We start from the raw sequence: 17,894 nt of genomic DNA, 5'->3' as shown, positions 1-17,894 counted from the left end.
ATAATATATGTGTACTACATAGACAGATTATAGTTTATTTTACAACCAGTCATCATAAAAGGCATGTAATCACAGTTGCATCATTTGCAAGATCACCTTGCAACACAGAGGAATTTCATTACCACCACTGAAATCAATCCAGCTTTGATTTTTTTTTTTTTTTTTTTTTGTACGTGCAATTAGTCCAAACAAACCACCTTGTTGAGGCTTCCAGTCTTTATTGTACTTTGAATTCAAATATTTCTCAGTTAAAAACAAATACTGTAGATATCGGCAATAAGATAAATATAAGGGACAAGAATTTATACACCTATTTAAAATAGTGTGATTATTTACATCTCATTTATTTTTGACTTTGAATTGCTGTCATGATTTAAGGGGGAGAAGAAAACAAGATTTGCTGCATTTCACAGCTGAACTGTGTTTTCAACTACATATCTAGGATTACAGATATGATGTAAAGCTTTTTCTAATCATAGGTCTAACTGATTATATTTAAGTTGTCATCTTTGAACAACAGAATTACGACAGGACCAACCAGCAAAAAGGGCACTTGGACGCCCTACATGTCAACATGCTCTTATGCAACACAGTCCAGAACTGATGCCACAGAACAGAGAAACAGACGCATTATTACTGACTGCCAACTGGTTTCATTAGACCTTTGAGACTGAGTACAAGTCAATTTTTATTTTATACTCAGTTGACCACATTCAAGACACCTGTTATTACTGTGCTTAGGGTAAATTGGGGTAATTTTAAATCTATAAAGACTACACTGAGATAAAACAAAGGGATTGTTTCCTTATGATATCACCAGAAACAATTCAGATGTATTTTACTTAAGAGCAGAGTAGTGTATGAAGATCACTGGAAGGAAAAACAACTGGCTCAAAACAGCGTTAAGGTACTGCTGTCTTGACCCCATCTGATGACACGTGTAGATTGTTCCTCCTGACGAGGAGCAAGTTCAAGTTTCATGAATAAAGCACCACTTTTATACTAGTTTATTTTGCTTCACTCAGTGTGCTTTAAAGATATCAAATAACATAGCCATTTCAATACAGAGCTGCATTAATGTACAAGACTAATAAGGACAAGCCATTGCAGGTGAGCTAGGGGTCCAATCAGGCAGCAATCAAAATATGCTTAAAAGACACGTTAAAATGATCTGGAAGTGTATGACAGACCATAACGCTCAATGCTAAGGCCAAACCATACAATTCAGTAATGTCTAGATACACCAGAAGCAGGTAGATAATGTACTTGTGGAGAATTCAAAGTGCCTCCTTTTTAGTCAGGTTGCAGGAATCAAAAGGCCGCTTTTGCATTGTGATTACAAAAAAAATGGAAAATAAAAATTATTAGCAGGGTAAGACTCCTCTCATAAGTTTAGGGTCCGAGAGACAGCAGATCCCCATGCTGTGCGTCAAAGAACAACAACAACAACAACAACAAAGAATGGTGGCTGATCAAGAGCAAGGCCGAAAAACAGCTTCTGCCACAACTCATGTCAGATGTTAAAAACCTTGAAACAAGACATCCCCTCAGTGGTTTAGACTGCAACACAGACCCAGCAGGCAGGGGAGTGCGACTGCCACAGCTAGTCTGCAGCAGCAGCAGCAGGATTCCCATCGGCAATCTGCTCTACACAGGTGGCATAAGGTCACAGAAATTCGTTCAACAAGCATGGCGTGTATTGTTCTGTGTGCACATCACACTGTTAGAGTTTGCATGTATCTCAGCACAGTGAGATTATCAGATAAATCTAGGCACAATGCCAGTTATCTTGTTAATGTTCATGGTACATTTTTATCATAAATACCTTGAAACGCTTTGGTTGAAACAAGATGTGCATTTGGCTTTTTTTTTTTTTTAATATATATATTTCTGACTGTTGTTGTGGGCAACAGAAACATTTGTTTATCTACGCACTTGAGGGCACTTCTAACATTCTGTTCATCCAGTGAGTGGATCTATATCCATTTGTATTCATTCCTTTTGGTTCCAGACTAGTAAACTATTTTCAGAAATCAGTAGGCCACCCGCTGCAGGGAGGAAGTCTCTCAGGTCACTCTTCTGACAAGGCTGTTGGCTCTAGTTGACAACATACGAGACAAAAATCAAATAAAATACGGGGAAGGTAGGGTTAATAACGTTAAGTCAGTGGAGTCCTCTGTCACTAAAGTAGCTTTGTGTGTGCGTCCAAGTGTCTCTATTTGCTGTATGAGTTTCAGTGCGTGGCCCTTCGCGCCAGGGCTCCTCAATTTGTGTCCATGTGGTCATCAGCTGCTTCAGGGGCTCCTCCCAGCGAGGCCGAAGGCTGAGGTTTGGAGGGGGCTTCCTCGTCTCTGCGCTGATAGAACAGCACGTAGGCTGCTTTAGTCTGCAAGGGGATGACAAGGATAGGATTACCCTACAAAAACAGGGACACTCGACACCGAGGACAGACAGCCAAGAAGCCTGAGGATTCCTCTATCAAACATCAGTCTTTGGATAAAAACAACCAACACTGCATCTCTGAGGGTATACAACCGTAGGATACATAGATTCATGAACACTGCAGAGTCACAACTCACCACAATCTGGTCCTCTGAGGCCGATGAGACACTACTGTCATCAAAGTAATACCACTTTCCATCCACTTTATTCTTGCCATAAGCTGTGTCTGTGAGACAGAAAGAAGACAGTGTTCACACTCTGCTATTCAGGCCATCGTTTACCCAGGAAGAGATAAAGATCTTATCAGTCCTGTTCATTATGATTGGACTGAGCAAATGCAAAAAAAAAAAACAACAACAGTGAGTCAACACAGAACAATGAAGTGAGAGGCATTTCACCATATTAAAATTTAACTAATTAACAGCGTCCATGGAGACGCAGTTGTTTTTTCACCCACCCCCCCTCTGCTGACACATATTGTGTGATTGTTTGAAGACTAAACAGAGTGCATTGGCACAAGAATTAGTGAGTGCTATCTGAAAATAAAAAGGTTTATGTTACAATAAGTTATTAACAACTCCTTATGGCTTTTGATGTGGACTGACATTGGCCTGTGCTTTCAACCCCAGAACAACACAAATGTTATTTAAGCCATGAAAATGACAGAAGTGGGGGAAAAAAAAAATGAACAGTGACTTACAGTGACCCCCTCCCATTCCTCCATAGTGGTTTGACACGGCAATGAGGTCATATATGTAAGGGCCGGCTTTAGGGTCACATACAAACTCTGACATGTTCAGATCCCTGAGGGAGGAAGGAAAATGCCATTAAACACAGGGGAATGAAACAGCTTTGCCCACACACTAGAACTGGAGTCGTAAACAGACTCCGTGTTAACAAAAAATATAAACAGTAGAAATATAAACAGTAGATTCCTTGTGTTACACTTAAATGAAGGACACAGGACATGAACCACATGTTTAAGCTATCCTTTGTAAGCATGACTCAGCCTTTTTAAAGAGAAGAGGTTAGTAAAGTTTCCTGTGCTTCCTGGTTTCTAATGGATCAAGTTCCTCAACACAGGTCATTATGTGTTGCACACACCAAAAATGAGCCATGTGGCCGTTAGGCCACATAATCCTGAAGCAACTTCTCCATTTTAAAACATACAGGGAAATGTGTACTGTGCTGAATGAAAAAGAGCCTAAGGGCTCATACAAAGTTGAAAGACAAGTTTTGAAAGCAGCATTAGTTGCACAACGAGAACAGATAAGGGCAGCGAGAACACAGGTCTAATTGTTCTTCAGGGTATGATGTCAGTTCTCAAAAGTCAAAAGTCCATTTTTTCAAAGTACAAAAATTATTTCCTCCTTCAGACCTGCAATTTTGTTTTGTGAGTTTCAGACTACAGCACCCTCTAGTGTAAAAGTTATGCTACTGACTGGAACAATCTTCAAATGACAAACATTATACTTAAAATTGAGTGAACTAATGTGCATCAACAGCTCATTTTGTCACAATGTGTATGTTTTGTGAAAAAGCATGATTATAAAAGTTGTAACAATACATGTTACATTTACATATTTTCCTTTACTGTTCAATGCAATAAAAGTCCCTTTTTGTATATTTTTTTTAAGTATTTTTTGGGGCTTTTCTGTGCCTTTATATTGGTAGGACAGTTAGAGAGAGAGACAGGAAATGGTGACCCCACCCCTTTTGGATTTTCTGTGAAATTATTTTCAGAGTTATTGAGAAATTTGAATGAATATTTGTTTGTTGAAGATGGTGGTTGAATGGCAAGAACTTGGAGTCAGTACTAACTGTCTCCAACCCCTTGGTAATAAGGTCAATGAGAAATCCTGCCAGCATACCTGATGGGAAAGTCCACCACAGTGTCCAGCTTGTCCCTCCAACACCGGTTGTAGGAGAAACGCTTCAGGTGAACTACCAGAATGCGAGGCAGCGACCACAAGTCAAACTTTTTTGTGGCCTGTTGGTGTTTCTTACACGTGGGACAATACCTACAGAAGAAAGATTGGGTTTTAGTGATAATGATGGTAAAATAAAATAATTTAAAAAATAATATTTTTTTCTTTTTTAAATGGGGTTTTGACACCAAATTAGGCTGTAGTTGTGAACTCTTACCATGGATCATGTTCTCCGAGTGTCTCCATGGTTGTAAAGAGCTCGATGCATTCCCTCAGGGCCACAGTGGCTTTCTTCTTTTGTGGCTGGAGCATGCTCTCATGCTTCTCGTAGGCCTACAAGCAATATTTACACAAATATAAATAGACTGTTTGCATATTCTGTCACAGGACTGCCAGACGAATCAAAACCCACTGACCTCTGCTTCCTGTTCATCATAACACAGTTTCTTTGACTCTGTGTCCCAGTCGATTGCCACCGTGGAATGTGCTGCAGAGAGAAGAGGTGGGAGGAGCTGTGTCACCGCAAAGTGGTTTTAAAAATCTAAAACTATCAGTGCAGTGGTAAAATTAAAATTAAGGCTCACGATTAAGTTTGAGGACATTTCCATCACAAGGCAGCGGACTGATGTTGGCTGTTCCGTAAGAGTTGACTATGCTGAAAGTGAAGAGCTTTGCTGGCGAGGAGCACTGCTTGGCTGCATCTTCTTTAGACCCGTTTTCCAAATCAGAGGTCTCCTCTTCTTCCTCTTCAGACTGGCCATTCTCCGGCTCTGGGCTCACCTGGTGGTCCATGGCCTCCTCTTCACCTGAACAGACAACCATGTAATATCATCACCTTTTGAGTTTTTTTTTCAAAGCTGAATTTTTTTGTATTCTTGGTTAACATCAATATAAAAAAATATTCAGGAGGATAATGGCTCTCTGATCAAAGTTTCCTTTACATTCATTTAAACGTGGGGACAGATAATGTTAGCTGCTTACCATCATATAGTCCATTAGTTTCATTGCAGGTCCCTGAGTGGTTGCTGCCGTTACTGGAGCTGGCACTGCAGGAGGCTCCATCTGACAGGGGGCTGCCACAGCCACCCAGGCCAGCATTGAGACTAGATGATGTGGAACATTCAGGAGCCTGGCTGCAGCTGGCAAAGGTGGCTGAGGCTGAGGCCCTGCTTTCACTGCCAGGGCTCTGGGTGTGTTTTACATATCGCCTACAGCAGGGGAGGGACAAGCGGATATTAATTACCACACAGCAGCCTAAAACAAATATGGTGACAACTCACTTAGTATGTTTCTGTGAGAAATTATCAGTCTCTTTAGCTATACCTGTCATTTCAGTTTAATTCTTGAGGTTATGTTTCCTGTGATCACGTCACTGACCTGAATACGGCTATTAAAAGTGTCTCCTGTTCCTACATTCATTTAAATCTGCTTCTGCATTTATTCTTCCACTCCGTCTCTTCAGTCTGGCTCTATTCACACTGTCACTGCACTGTAGTGTGGTTTCATTCCTTGTTATTTACACAGCAGATTCTTACCCAATCCTCTCTAGGATCTTGTCATATAGAACGTCCGCTATGAGGTTGTGTCTGGGCACGGTGATTAGTAAAGGCTGACCAAACAGCATGGTGCTTGTGGAGCTTCCAGCATGTTTGGAGTGGCGCTCCCTGAAATATACAGGCAGGTTCATCCTCTCACTGTCCTCCTCCTGTACCTCATACCTGCAAAGAGCATTAACACGTACATTACAAAAACATATTAAACAGCAACCAACTCCAGACATCTCATCTTTCCAACAAACAAGACTCACACAAAGATGTCATCTTTTTCCATGATTTGGTTGAGGCCATCATCCCGTCTATAAATTTTATGGAATCTGTGATTGTAAACATCCGCCACCACCATCTAGAAAGACAAGTTAAATGGAAAGTTAGCACGGACTATTCCATTTCAGCCTAGCTGGAAGTATAAAGAACATTTGACTTCATTCTCGTGGTGTAAAAGAATTAAGTTCTAACATTTTCTGGAGGGATTCCACAAAGTTTGGACAAGGCGCTGCACAAGTCTGTCACTGTACCCAGTTTGGGAACCACCACTCGGTACTGCCAGAAAAACAAACAAAAAAATGATCATCACAGTCAGTGAACTGCTTCATTAAATGCTTCAATTAATCCAAGAACCTCAAGCACAAAACAACTCTATTTTTAAAAACTGGAATGTTAGTATTAAGTCTGCTGGTATTAATTAGTATGAGTTTCAGTCCGGAGCAATAACATTGGACCTCAATGCAAACTCACCTGTGTGGGTCTAGACTGAGGGTCGGATCGCACAAGGAAAACCTCCATGGTACGGTCCTTCTTCATGGGCAGAGGCAGTGTGAGGTAGCAGAACGGGTCAAAGGTGACAGACACCTTGGAGCACTCTGGGCACACCAAAGTGGATTTGAAGAGGCCGTGGAAGATATCAACTATAATAGAGTCATTGCGCAGACGGTGGTTTGTCCAGGCTTCCTTGGCAACAATCTGTAACAGCACCACCAATGCAGAGGGAAAAAAAAAACTCAATCCAAATGAGGAAAGTGCACAACTTGATATTGTAAAATAATGTCTGAGACACTTTATGCTCTTGCACCTTCCAATTATGTACTATACTTTTATGTACTATACCTCATCTGGACGGCCCTCTGCATCCCTCAGAGCCAGATAAGGCTTCTTCTTGACACGGTTCAGATCTTCATGGAGCCCGTCCAGCAGGAAGGCCAACAGCTCCTGCGAGTCCTGCTGCTGGTAGCCTGAAAACTGGGGAGCAAAGCGTCCGACCTGGGTCTGGAAATAAAAAAGGTTAATTTTATTAACTTTGTCTGAAGCTTTAACATCATGACCGGATAATTTTCAATCAGTACACATCCACGTAAGACAGGCTTATTTGACACAACTCACTTTGAAGGTACGTGGGGCCACATAACTGCTGCGGCTCAGCCACATCTGCTTTACTAGATCAGCGTAGGCCTCAGCTATCTCGCCCCTCATTCCAAGTGGATTCTCTCTGTTAATCTCAGCCTCATACTGGTCATTGAGGAAGTACTCTGTGAGTGGAGATGCATTGCTCAGGCACTGGAGGAAGAGCAGAGAAAAATGTGGATTATGTTAAGCTAAAAACCAAAAACTGCCTTTCTCTGAGCAGAAGTTATGACTGTAGCATGGCATTGTACCTGGAGGGCAGAGTTCATGAAGCACGTGTTGCCCAAATTACTGAGACCACACAGGCCAGGCTGCGACTGGGACTCCCTGTAGCTGTAGGAGGAGCTGTATGAATTATAGCCCCCCAATCTGTCGAAAGAGCAGATCTGTTACTGTTGAGCTCCAGCACATACTTCAGGACACATGTTGAAACACAGCAGTCAAATGTGGTACACGTATACAACATCAGATCACCTCAACCAAAATGTTTCTTAGAGAGAACATATTATCCAGTTATCGAGCATACCACTGTGAACTGTCAACCACTGATATCACCTTCAGCTGAAGACTATCACCACCACATTCTTGCTTTCTTCTGAAAAAACTGCCACACTAAGTCATGCAAGTCCTGAACTGCTGTATGCCCATAACACATGAAATAACACATTTGCTTTTTGTCTAATTAAATGAGGTTTCTAAAACATAAGCAAATGTGGTCAAATTTGTCTTCTTTTATTTTCCACTTCATTTCAAACTGTGTCTATAACGCATGCGAGCACACACACACAGGTATTCAGCAGGAAAACTAATTCTGGTACTTAGACTGCAGTTATAAGTGGATGGTACATATGCTACCTGAAGTGCCAAATCATCTCTTGAGGTGGTTAGGGTGATCAAAAGGACATCACAGCCATTTGAATAAAGTGCAGTCATTTCACCAAGTCAGCACTGAAGTCATTTCTGCAGTTGCATCTCATTTGCCATCAGAATTTAATGCCCTGTGCCTTGATACACTAGTAGCGTGACAAACCTTATGCTTAGCTTAAATGTACCAAATAAACTTGTAACTCAGTGTAGCTTTTCTGATTAAACTGCTAATTTACACAAAATAATTAATCAACTCCTTAGTAATCCTATTTAAGCTCTGGGTAGCAGTGGACTTCATAAAGAACAAATGCAAGCACCTTAAGGACATAATGCTTTTTCCAGTAAGTGCTTTAATGGACCCATGCTGCCACAGTACAGTAACACAGTGTTCTTTCAATACATGTCCCTCCCATGCAATATGATTAAAACTATGCTGATAGGGCACCTTAATGTATGTGTTTATCAGATGCAAGCCTGCTTTCAAATAGCTGTTGATGTGCACTGGTTTACTGGGTGATGCAAAATGTGTGTTTGAAAGCAAACAAAACTTGCAAGGCAAAACAAATTTACTATAAAAAGATGGCAAATGTTAAAACAATAAAAGGCAGAATTAGTATGAGATAAGAAGTAATAGCATGAATGGAAGAAAAGTATGTATTTGCATTTCTTCATTGTGTAAGAGAAAAAACATTCTTCGTCAAACAAGGTTCAGATGAAGGCCATTAGGGACTGAACCAGACTGACGTACCAATACAAACACTGATATACTGATTCAATAAATGTTGGAAATGAAAGGGTGATGTGTGAGAATCTCCTTTTAAGCTCCTCTATAACACAGCTGTGCATGAGGGAAATAACGCAGTAAGGGGGTAAAGGGTCAAAAGAACTCTTGCCTGTTTCCAGATGAGGTGCTGTTGTTGAGTGTGTATCCTGGGCTACAGCTGCTGTCTCCGTTGGCTACTGTTGAGGAGATACTGGCTGACGAGTTAGAGGAGAGTTTTGGGGAGGTAGTGAAATTCCTGGATGGGGTTGTACTGGATCTGGTGAGCAGAAGCAAAAGGATGTTTCATTTCTATAAATTACCTCATATTTTCAGTCCTATGTAAACTATACAACACATCTTCTTTTACTGAATGAATAAAAAACAACTATGACAAGGTATTTGCTTACTTGGGATGGGAGGCTTGTCTGGGCCACGTGCCATCCTCATTCTTGCGCTCAATCACAAGCACCTGAGGGAAAACAAGCTGAATGAGAGCCAAGCTGGCAGAACTGACCTTCATGTGCTATCATGTCCCAAGCTTGAATTTACTACTATATGTGTACCAAATGCTACCAAGCTTCCACGGCTTCAGGTAGGCTTTTTTGTCTAAGAAACTGTATTGACCTCAAAAAAAAATTATTTTACAGATATGAAGTACAAAAGCTGCTGTAGTAAATAGTCTAATGCATCTAATGCTATCCAATACAATGGCCTTCCAATACATACTACGTGTGATTTGTGCTAAGATGATGTGTTAACCTTGCAATACAACACCATCATAAACTTCAGTCTCAAAAATTACATTATACTTGAACCATAACCTGACCTCTCTGGCACTGTCTCAACAACAACTGCACATCATAAGCTTAACAATATATATGCATTTTATTGCAGGGATAATGTGTTGTATTGCATAAGAGTCCTGTTATTTTGTACAAAGCCTGTAAATGAATTATGTATGCACAATGAGTACAGGGATGTTACTGGGCTGTGGAGTTCTTTCAAAGAAATGAGGAAGAAAGTCTATCAGTGATCTGAAGGTTATTTGAATAACAAAGCTCTACGCTACCTGTCCCTGGAAGAGACCAGCATCCTGTACAGTGCTGTCTGGCTTGTTCAGCTGCTCGTAGGTGTTGCTCATGTATTTGTTCCAGAGCCGTGTCTCCTTCTCTGATGGGATATTGAACAGCGTCCTCATCTCCTTTTCTATAGTATCTGGGAAAAGGGAATTTGCAAGACTTGGTTTCTTTCCAGTGTATTTTTGACGCAAAACACACTTAATGAATGAAGGTGTATAGAAATTTTCCAGCTATTTGGTTATTTTCAAAGCAAAGATAACTTTATGTAAACCCTCACCTATAGTATCAGCTTTACTGAAATGACGTGTGACCACATTGTCCATGTTGTCATTCTCACATAAATTCAGCTCCAGCAGATAGACCTCCACCTTACAGTGCTTGACAAACATGCCATGTTCAACCACCTGGAGAAGAGAGAAGACATTTAAGAGCCCCATCCATAAGTAAAAGGTTGAAATGAAAAAACTTCAACTGCATTACCTTCCTGACGATGGGTCTCTGACCCTCAAGGCAGCCGTACCAGCTGACAAGCTTATTCCATGCCTCAGTAGGTACAAGGACATAGTCCAGCTCGTCTATAAGGTGCTCTTTCAGGACCTGAGTATCCTGGTCTTTGTGGGGGAAAAATAAAAATGATGACTATGTGCTGAAAAAAAAATTAACACTCATTGTTCTTTAAAAATTACAGTTTTACCTGAGAACAGCCCGGAGTTATCAATTGGTCCTGGATACAGACTACGCTCTCCAACATTGTACATATCCCAGCTATCAAATCCCACATACTTCTTCCATTGTTTGAACCACCGGCTGTCTATAAGATACCTAAAACGAATTGATTGGTAACAGTGAATGAAAAACATATTATACTTTGATAATTTGCCCTGATACTACTGAACATTTGCATATCATAAAGGATTTTTTGGTCACCTCATATATGAAGGCTATCAAGCAAGGACAGAAAAGGGTCAACAGATAATAAAATGCATGGGGTTTGGAGAGACACGGCACTCAAGCTTATGCCAACCAGAACATTATGCAACACCAAACTGCCTTGGCATTTGCAGATATAGTAACAGCAAACTAGTTTCACTTAATCTCATCACAAGGAAGAATCTCCTTTAGTAAATCGGCTTGTTAGCAAGTATTGAAATAGTAAGATGTTGGGTCATAGAACTCTGTCTTGTGATACCACTGTAAGAATTTATTCAATGGCCACAAATGGGAGATGCCTCAATCAAAGTAAAGGTGTATGATCTTTGCCCTCTAAACTGAGGTTTATTCCCCCTAGCTATGCAAAAGTGCTGGGCGTGCTTGTGGGAAATCATGGGATTCCATGGGACGGTAGTTCAATTTTAACAACAGTATCATGAAACACTGTCTAAAAGCAGTATCTGACTAATTTCAACAACTATTTGAACATGTTAGCTAAGTAAGTTAGCTGTTGACACACATAATAACTATGGCCGGTTCTTCCCACGCTGCCCATTTCTATCAACAAAGAAAGCAACCCAAATGTTAATTCCTAATCTGATATCTTTCTGTTGTATTATATATTTGCTGAGGTGAGGTCTATTTAATACATCTGGCTGCTTTATGCCCAGGCCTACATGATCTTTGATCTGAAACAGTGTGTTAGCTAACACAGGTTGTTGGCCAATTAAGAAACATATCAAACGACATCAACTGGCATGTCATTATAAGCAGGTAAAGCCATGACACAATATTCCTGTCATCGGGCCTAGTTCCTGTTCACTAATCTAGAAACAAGCCGGTCTGACCGACAGGAGAATCCACCACCTGGATCCAGGGCCTATTCTACCAGCCGACTAGCCACCACATCAGCCAGCGTCAGCTAACTTGTCACAAAACAGGCACTAACGTTTAAGAAGTGTACGGGTTAGCTACTTAGTTAGCCACGGTAGTTTGGCTGTTCAGGACCATCGTTAATAGCCGTTACTACAGCCACCGCTCTGAACAGAGAAATTATGAAGCCTGGCTGGAGCTAGTCAAGCTAGCAACTAGCATGCTAACTTGTTAAATATTAGCATGCCAAAATGTCAGTATCACAGGAGCTCCCGTTTTGAGCCTTGCAACCACTGGTGTCGTTAGCTCGTCAGCTTTAGCATGTTAGCATTTCCTGTTCCTCACTAGATAACGTTAGCTAGCTAACGCTAGCTGAAACACCCAGGTAACGGTAGCCAATGCAGATTCTTACCATTCGTCGCCCTTTCTTAAAGTCGTCTTCAAAAGTGACCCAATAGTCTGTTTCTGACTTTCGGTTGAAGGGGTTGGCATTTGTGCAGCTACCGGCTCCGAGTCGGAGTCTGCCGCGCCACCCGACTCGGGTCCGCCTCCCTCGGCCATCATGCAGCGAGTGTGCCGGTATCGTGAACGCGCGGGTGAAAGACACGGACTTAGGCGAGCTTCAGCGCGGCGCTGCTCACGAGAAACGCTCTTCCTCTACGGTCGGTACACAGTAGCCCAGAGCTGCTGATGCACTCCAGTGAGACTGTTCTGTCATGAGCACCGCCAAGCCAGCCAATCACGGGAAATCCAGCCGCTAGTGGCAAAGTAGTCTTGACCAGCCGTGAACCAAAAGGGCTTCTATACAAAAACATCAGTGACACTCCAGAGCATTTTCAGGGGCATCAACAAATCTCAGTACTGATTTCACCTTTGTAAAATGACAGGACTGAGGGCTGACTGAAATATTAATCAGATTTCTCATCTGTATATTATTAGTGTGTGTGTGTGTGTGTGTGTGTGTGTATATATATATATATATATATATATATATATATATATATATATATATATATAAAAAATATATATATATATATATATATATATATATATATATATATATATTTTTTTTTTTTTTTTTTCAGTGTCAGGGTGCATTTTTTCAAAAAGAAAGAAAATGGGTATTTAGTCAAAACAGGCTTTATACTGTACAAAACACAGGGGAGTTACATTACAAAATAAACAGTCTACATACTTTAAAAACAATATTTCAATCACACGAACATATTCTCGGCCAACAACTACTCAGTTCTGGGTCTACTTCCAACTTTAGGGCAGCTGACACAGAACAGCTTTATCTATGATCTAACAAAGGAATTTTTCAAGATTGTTAAAGTTGAATTAAAGATCATTCAAACCTGTAAAATGGTATAATGGTTTTGTATCCTACTGTTTAAACACAATCATACATTTGAAAATGGAGACAGCCAATCTAGCTGTGCGTGACATAAGAAAAAAAAGCACTAGGTAGTTCATATTCTATTACCTAATTGCATTATGATGGCATACAGTTAAAAGCTAATAATAATGCATTCCAATAAGCAAAGAGCAACCTAATTTCTCCCAAACATCTCCTTGTCTCAAAGTTGAAAAAAGAAAGCAATGCTTTCTAGTATGCATGAGACAGCAGCAGAACCAGTGTATTATAAGCCATTTCAGACATTTTATGGACAGGAATGCAAAGGTAATACATGTGAAAAGACAAGGATCACATATAAGTGAATGTAAACTTTGCATAACATGACAGGATTTGTCCGATCTCTGTGTCTTTAACCAAAAACAAATCCCTGCAATGATCGAATTTCAAAATGAAGGCTTCGAGGAGAAGTGGCCAGCCCATCAGAAGATACCACTTGGCAGCTCCTTGCTAAACATGCCATCAAAGTCTAGCTCCCTGCTCATCAGATCGTCCTCTACACTCTCCAGTGCCCACTGATGGTCAGTCAGCTCCAGTGCCTCCCATTCAGCCTGAAATCAAGAACAAACACCACATGAACAACTGAGCAAAGCACATCCTAATGTACTAATTATGCCAACACTAGTATATACCTTGAAAGCCTTATTTGTATCTGCAGGCATGGCCATGGCGGCACCACTCATCTGTTCCTGCATAATCCTCGACTGATCTGCACCTGTGGGAATTGCAACGCGTAACAAAAACAATCAGTATCTGGGAATGAAAATGTATTATCTGAATGCAAAGCTGTTTAACTATTAATAAGCATTCAACTTTAGCCAAAGTCAAGGCTTCATTCATTTTTAAATATCATTGGCCAGGATTCATCTCTTGCTAATACATAAAATGAAACAACTCTCAGACTGGGTTTATTGAAATGAGATATTGTTTTCATGTTCATATTCCTGCTCATAGCACAATGATTATGAAAATGGATTCATTAACATATAGAACTTAAGCTCAATTGAACAATATTATTGAGAGTGAATTAAATAACTACTTGTAGTATGACAGGGCTGCTATTACTGCTGAACCGTCTGAGAATCAGCACAAGTAGATTAAACATTCCAATGTTATCATCAACTTTACAATCTGATGCAACTAAACACTTAAAATTATATTAAAATGAGCTAAAGTTACCATTATCTTGGCCTAGAATTAATGAGTACATGCTTCGTAGTCCAAACACGTTCAGGAAATACCATGACGCTGAGCTCACCCTAGATGGAAAATGCACACAGAAACAAACAGAACACATGACAAGGTCACACACTAATATCCTGAGATAAACACATCACAACTAATACAGTATATCTTTACAGATCTAATTTTATTAGTTTACCAGGAAGCATCCAGTGAGAGCAGCTCTATTCCCTGCTGCAGCATGGGCTTGAAGCGCAGAGTGAGAGGGAAGGGAACCTTAGCTGTGTGAAAGAGAGTACAGAAAGAAGAGAAGAATTTCCACATGAACTATGTCTTTTCTTCTAGCAACTCAAAGTGGTTTTCGTGCATGCCACATTCTGCACCATAAGCTGCAAGATCTGTGAGGGAGTGAGATCGTTACTTGTTACAAATCCTGAAAAGGTCCAGTTGATCCAGCCTCCAATGAGGATCATGGGAAGCACGTTGGTGACATTGCCTTTCATCATGTCCGTAAGCATGCTGGGATCTGTGAAAAGATGCCACAAGCAACAAATTCACACGGTAAGTCTTGTAGATTTGTTCTATTACACTCCTACAAAAATTTAAATGTCACATGACCAGAATTTTTTGACAAATACAGACACAGCGCAAAAAACACCTGCATTTTTTTCTCATCATATGAGAAAAAAAACTTAACTTTGATATATTTAATTGTTTTAATAACACACATTTGCATTTAACATGAGCTTTTGTATTAAGTATCACAGTGGATTACAGGACTGAAGGTTGCGTCACATACTTTACTTAAAAGGATTACCTGTCATTGGAGAGGGTGGAACAACCTTCCTTTTGGTCTTCTTGAAAAATCCATCTTCTTGGTTATTGAAGTAGAACTTCCTCATCAAAAAGGACTAAAAGAAAGAGAGATCCTCAGTAACACTGTCCTACACACTTGTGACAAATAAAGGCACAGACCAGCATTTTGTATATTTTAGACAATAATTTGCACACGAGTTGGAGACAATGAAGAGAGGAACTCATTTAGTATGAAACAATATAAATTAAAAATAATCCCCACCTGTTTGGGAATGTATTTTCCATTTTCTCTGAGAATTCTGCTCCTGATAAGAACCTGGCTGGATTGGGAGATGGAAAAATATGTTCAAATGAATTGCACCCCGCCCCCCTCCCCCTTAAACACGAGTTACCTCACAATTTAAAAAACTACGTACCTGTCAGAAACCTGCTCTAACGTCAGCTTCTTGTCACTCTGAAGAAGAATAGAGACATAATGCCGTATCACCCCCACAAGAAAGGTGATGAAGACAATGGGCAACACCACCCAGAGTCGAATATTTGAGTCCAGTAGAAGCTCCGGCTCCGCCATTCAGCCTGATAGCTAAGCTGTGGAGTCAAAGACACAGCACAGCCAGCGTAAGACACATACGTTCAGCGGGTAGCAGGCAAGCTTAACCATGCTTTGTTCGCCCCAAATATTGAGCTAACGTTTCGACCGGCGTGAGGCCTATCTTTATAACAGTTTGGTAAATTACCGAGAAGCTGTGTGTCGAGCTACGACTGAACCTCGGAAACACAGAGGGACGGGCTTGTCAGTCTAGTTAGCTAGCTAGCCAGCGTCATTAAGACAACGCTAATTATACGTATCAAGCGAACGAAATAACTGAAGCCCCACTTTACAAAGTGGTAAACGACCTGTTATTTGATAAACCAGAGACAATGGTGTGAAACTGAAACTACCACAGATTAACAGAGCTGACGGTTGTGGTTCGTCAACGTTAGCCATCTGGCTACCTTCTTCCTGATGCCCGGGTCACAGTTGGTGGGAGCTGGCGAATCGTCTTATCGCAGTCACCACCACTTGCAACGTTTTTCCCCAGCTGCGAGAGACGCAAATCATGCGCGATGTGAGGTAGTTGAAATGGATTAAACAATCTTTAACAGTTCGTATCCACTGCCGCGGCCATTGCGCTGTGGTGTGGACTCTAGGGATGAGGGGAGATTTCTGCTTCTGCAGCTCATCCGCATCTCTCTCATTGAGACTGCAGCGCCACCTCGCGGTGATGGAGGAAGTGTCTGCTCGGGTTCGGTGTCGATCAGCCAAAGATGGCTACAGTCTGACAGTCTGTAGCGGTTCTACATTGAACTACTCCCTGGGCGACTTCCCCTCCAAGCGCCCCCCCCCCCCTCCCCAAGAAAAAAGAAAAGACATTTAACACAAACAGCCATGTTTTAACAATATTTATATTACAACAATCTCCTGTACTGTCACCGTTCCTGTTCACTCTGTACACCTCTGATTTTAACACAGAATCGTGCCGCCTGCAGAAGTTCTCTGATGACACTGCGGTGGTAGGGTGTTTTAGAGATGGACAGGATTTAGAGTACAGGCACCTAGTGGATAACTTTGTGGAGTGGTCCAGCAGGAATCATCTGCTCCTAAATGTCAAGAAGACCAAGGAGATGGTCGTTGACTTTAGGAAGACCAGAACTGCAGCCAGACCCAGACCCATAATCATCATGGGGGAGGAGGTCGAGACAGTGGAAAAGTACAAACTTAGGTGTCCACTTGAACTGTAATCTGGACTGGAAGACCCACACCGATGCTGTATACAAAAAGGGGATGAGTAGACTATTTTCTGAGGAAGCTCAGATCTTTCAGTGTGTGCAGCGGCGGCGCCGCCCGTCCCTTCTGTCGCGGTGCAGCTTTTATACTTTATACACACAAGCTGAGAATACCCACAATGCCCGTCGCTAAAGATATGAGGAATCGCCAATTTTTTTCATTGTTCTTACATATAAAATAAAGAAAAAGCTTAACAGCATTGTTATTATAGCGTCATAGACACCCATATAGGAATTAAAGGTAATGACAAATCAGATGTAGAACAGGAATGACAGATATTAGCAATGCAGGGGCTAAAGGGTTATGTCACAGAAAGAAGAAGTAAGATCAATGACAGACACGCCATCCATTCAGGAATGAATGATGAAGGGGAAGATCTGGGGAAACAGTTAAGAAGACAATGACACAGTGTTTATGTAACCTGGTTTAGGACAAGCAATGGATTTGAATCAGAAACAAAAACACATTTGCTGGTAAAGTATGTTCAGGCATGCAACAAGCTGAAATCAACATATGTATTCATACAGGTCAAACTGTTACTGTAAAGTAACAAATCATTCCATGCAAGGGTGCATGGAGGTGCAAATAGCACAGGAATAATATTTATTCTTGTTCAGTATGTATTCCAGCACTCTGCACTCTTACACTGTTGTATCCTTGTTTACAATTAACACAAAGAGTTTGGCTTCTCTACAGGCTGTGTATGTTGTTGTAGTTGTTCACTGTTGATTCTGTAGAGTTGAGTTGAGTTCTGATGTTTATTTTTTCTCCCCCCTTGTATGTACATCCAAACCATTTACATGTTTTCCTGT

The 17,894-nt window shown here is 41.0% G+C and overlaps 2 protein-coding genes across 3 annotated transcripts; both read right to left on the bottom strand.

Annotated features, from left to right (window-relative positions):
* Window positions 1–201: 201 nt before the first annotated feature.
* On the bottom strand, window positions 202–12,547 carry usp4 (ubiquitin specific peptidase 4 (proto-oncogene)). Its single transcript, XM_041033234.1, has 22 exons — window positions 12,252–12,547; window positions 10,731–10,858; window positions 10,517–10,647; window positions 10,314–10,440; window positions 10,027–10,172; window positions 9,365–9,426; window positions 9,088–9,234; window positions 7,579–7,696; window positions 7,307–7,480; window positions 7,034–7,192; window positions 6,665–6,889; window positions 6,386–6,469; window positions 6,178–6,272; window positions 5,906–6,088; window positions 5,352–5,578; window positions 4,955–5,176; window positions 4,787–4,857; window positions 4,588–4,703; window positions 4,314–4,463; window positions 3,143–3,246; window positions 2,580–2,668; window positions 202–2,386 (listed from the first exon to the last, which is right to left on the bottom strand). The coding sequence occupies exons 1-22, from the start codon at window positions 12,401–12,403 to the stop codon at window positions 2,264–2,266; spliced, it is 3,033 nt and encodes a 1,010-aa protein (XP_040889168.1). The 5' UTR covers window positions 12,404–12,547; the 3' UTR covers window positions 202–2,263.
* Window positions 12,548–12,963: 416 nt separating this feature from the next.
* emc3 (ER membrane protein complex subunit 3) lies at window positions 12,964–16,476 on the bottom strand. Of its 2 annotated transcripts, none has more exons than XM_041035070.1 (9): window positions 16,197–16,476; window positions 15,671–15,842; window positions 15,517–15,574; window positions 15,256–15,349; window positions 14,860–14,964; window positions 14,638–14,719; window positions 14,436–14,515; window positions 13,889–13,971; window positions 12,964–13,807 (listed from the first exon to the last, which is right to left on the bottom strand). In XM_041035070.1, the coding sequence occupies exons 2-9, from the start codon at window positions 15,823–15,825 to the stop codon at window positions 13,679–13,681; spliced, it is 786 nt and encodes a 261-aa protein (XP_040891004.1). In that variant the 5' UTR covers window positions 15,826–15,842; window positions 16,197–16,476; the 3' UTR covers window positions 12,964–13,678. The 2 variants fall into 2 exon arrangements, with proteins under 2 accessions (XP_040891004.1, XP_040891003.1); XM_041035069.1 differs by having other exon boundaries at window positions 16,251–16,476.
* Between the last annotated feature and the right edge of the window lie 1,418 nt (window positions 16,477–17,894).

This window comes from Toxotes jaculatrix, chromosome 3 (assembly GCF_017976425.1).
Source record: "Toxotes jaculatrix isolate fToxJac2 chromosome 3, fToxJac2.pri, whole genome shotgun sequence".
Classification (NCBI taxonomy): Eukaryota; Metazoa; Chordata; class Actinopteri; family Toxotidae; genus Toxotes; species Toxotes jaculatrix.
Note: the sequence above shows the minus strand (reverse complement) of the source record. Positions and strands in the feature narration are given on the sequence as shown.

What these genes read in the sequence shown, in the direction of transcription:
- emc3 (XM_041035070.1), bottom strand. Translation starts at nt 15,825, where the DNA reads ATGGCGGAGCCGGAGCTTCTACTGGACTCAAATATTCGACTCTGGGTG. An exon ending in GAAAATACATTCCCAAACAG is followed by an intron (nt 15,350 to 15,516) that starts GTGGGGATTATT and finishes TCTTTCTTTTAG; the next exon opens with TCCTTTTTGATGAGGAAGTT. An exon ending in CTTTTCAGGATTTGTAACAA is followed by an intron (nt 14,720 to 14,859) that starts GTAACGATCTCA and finishes TCTTTCACACAG; the next exon opens with CTAAGGTTCCCTTCCCTCTC.
- usp4 (XM_041033234.1), bottom strand. Translation starts at nt 12,403, where the DNA reads ATGATGGCCGAGGGAGGCGGACCCGAGTCGGGTGGCGCGGCAGACTCC. An exon ending in TAACTCCGGGCTGTTCTCAG is followed by an intron (nt 10,648 to 10,730) that starts GTAAAACTGTAA and finishes TCCCCCACAAAG; the next exon opens with ACCAGGATACTCAGGTCCTG. An exon ending in AGGAATGGGAGGGGGTCACT is followed by an intron (nt 2,669 to 3,142) that starts GTAAGTCACTGT and finishes TCTGTCTCACAG; the next exon opens with ACACAGCTTATGGCAAGAAT.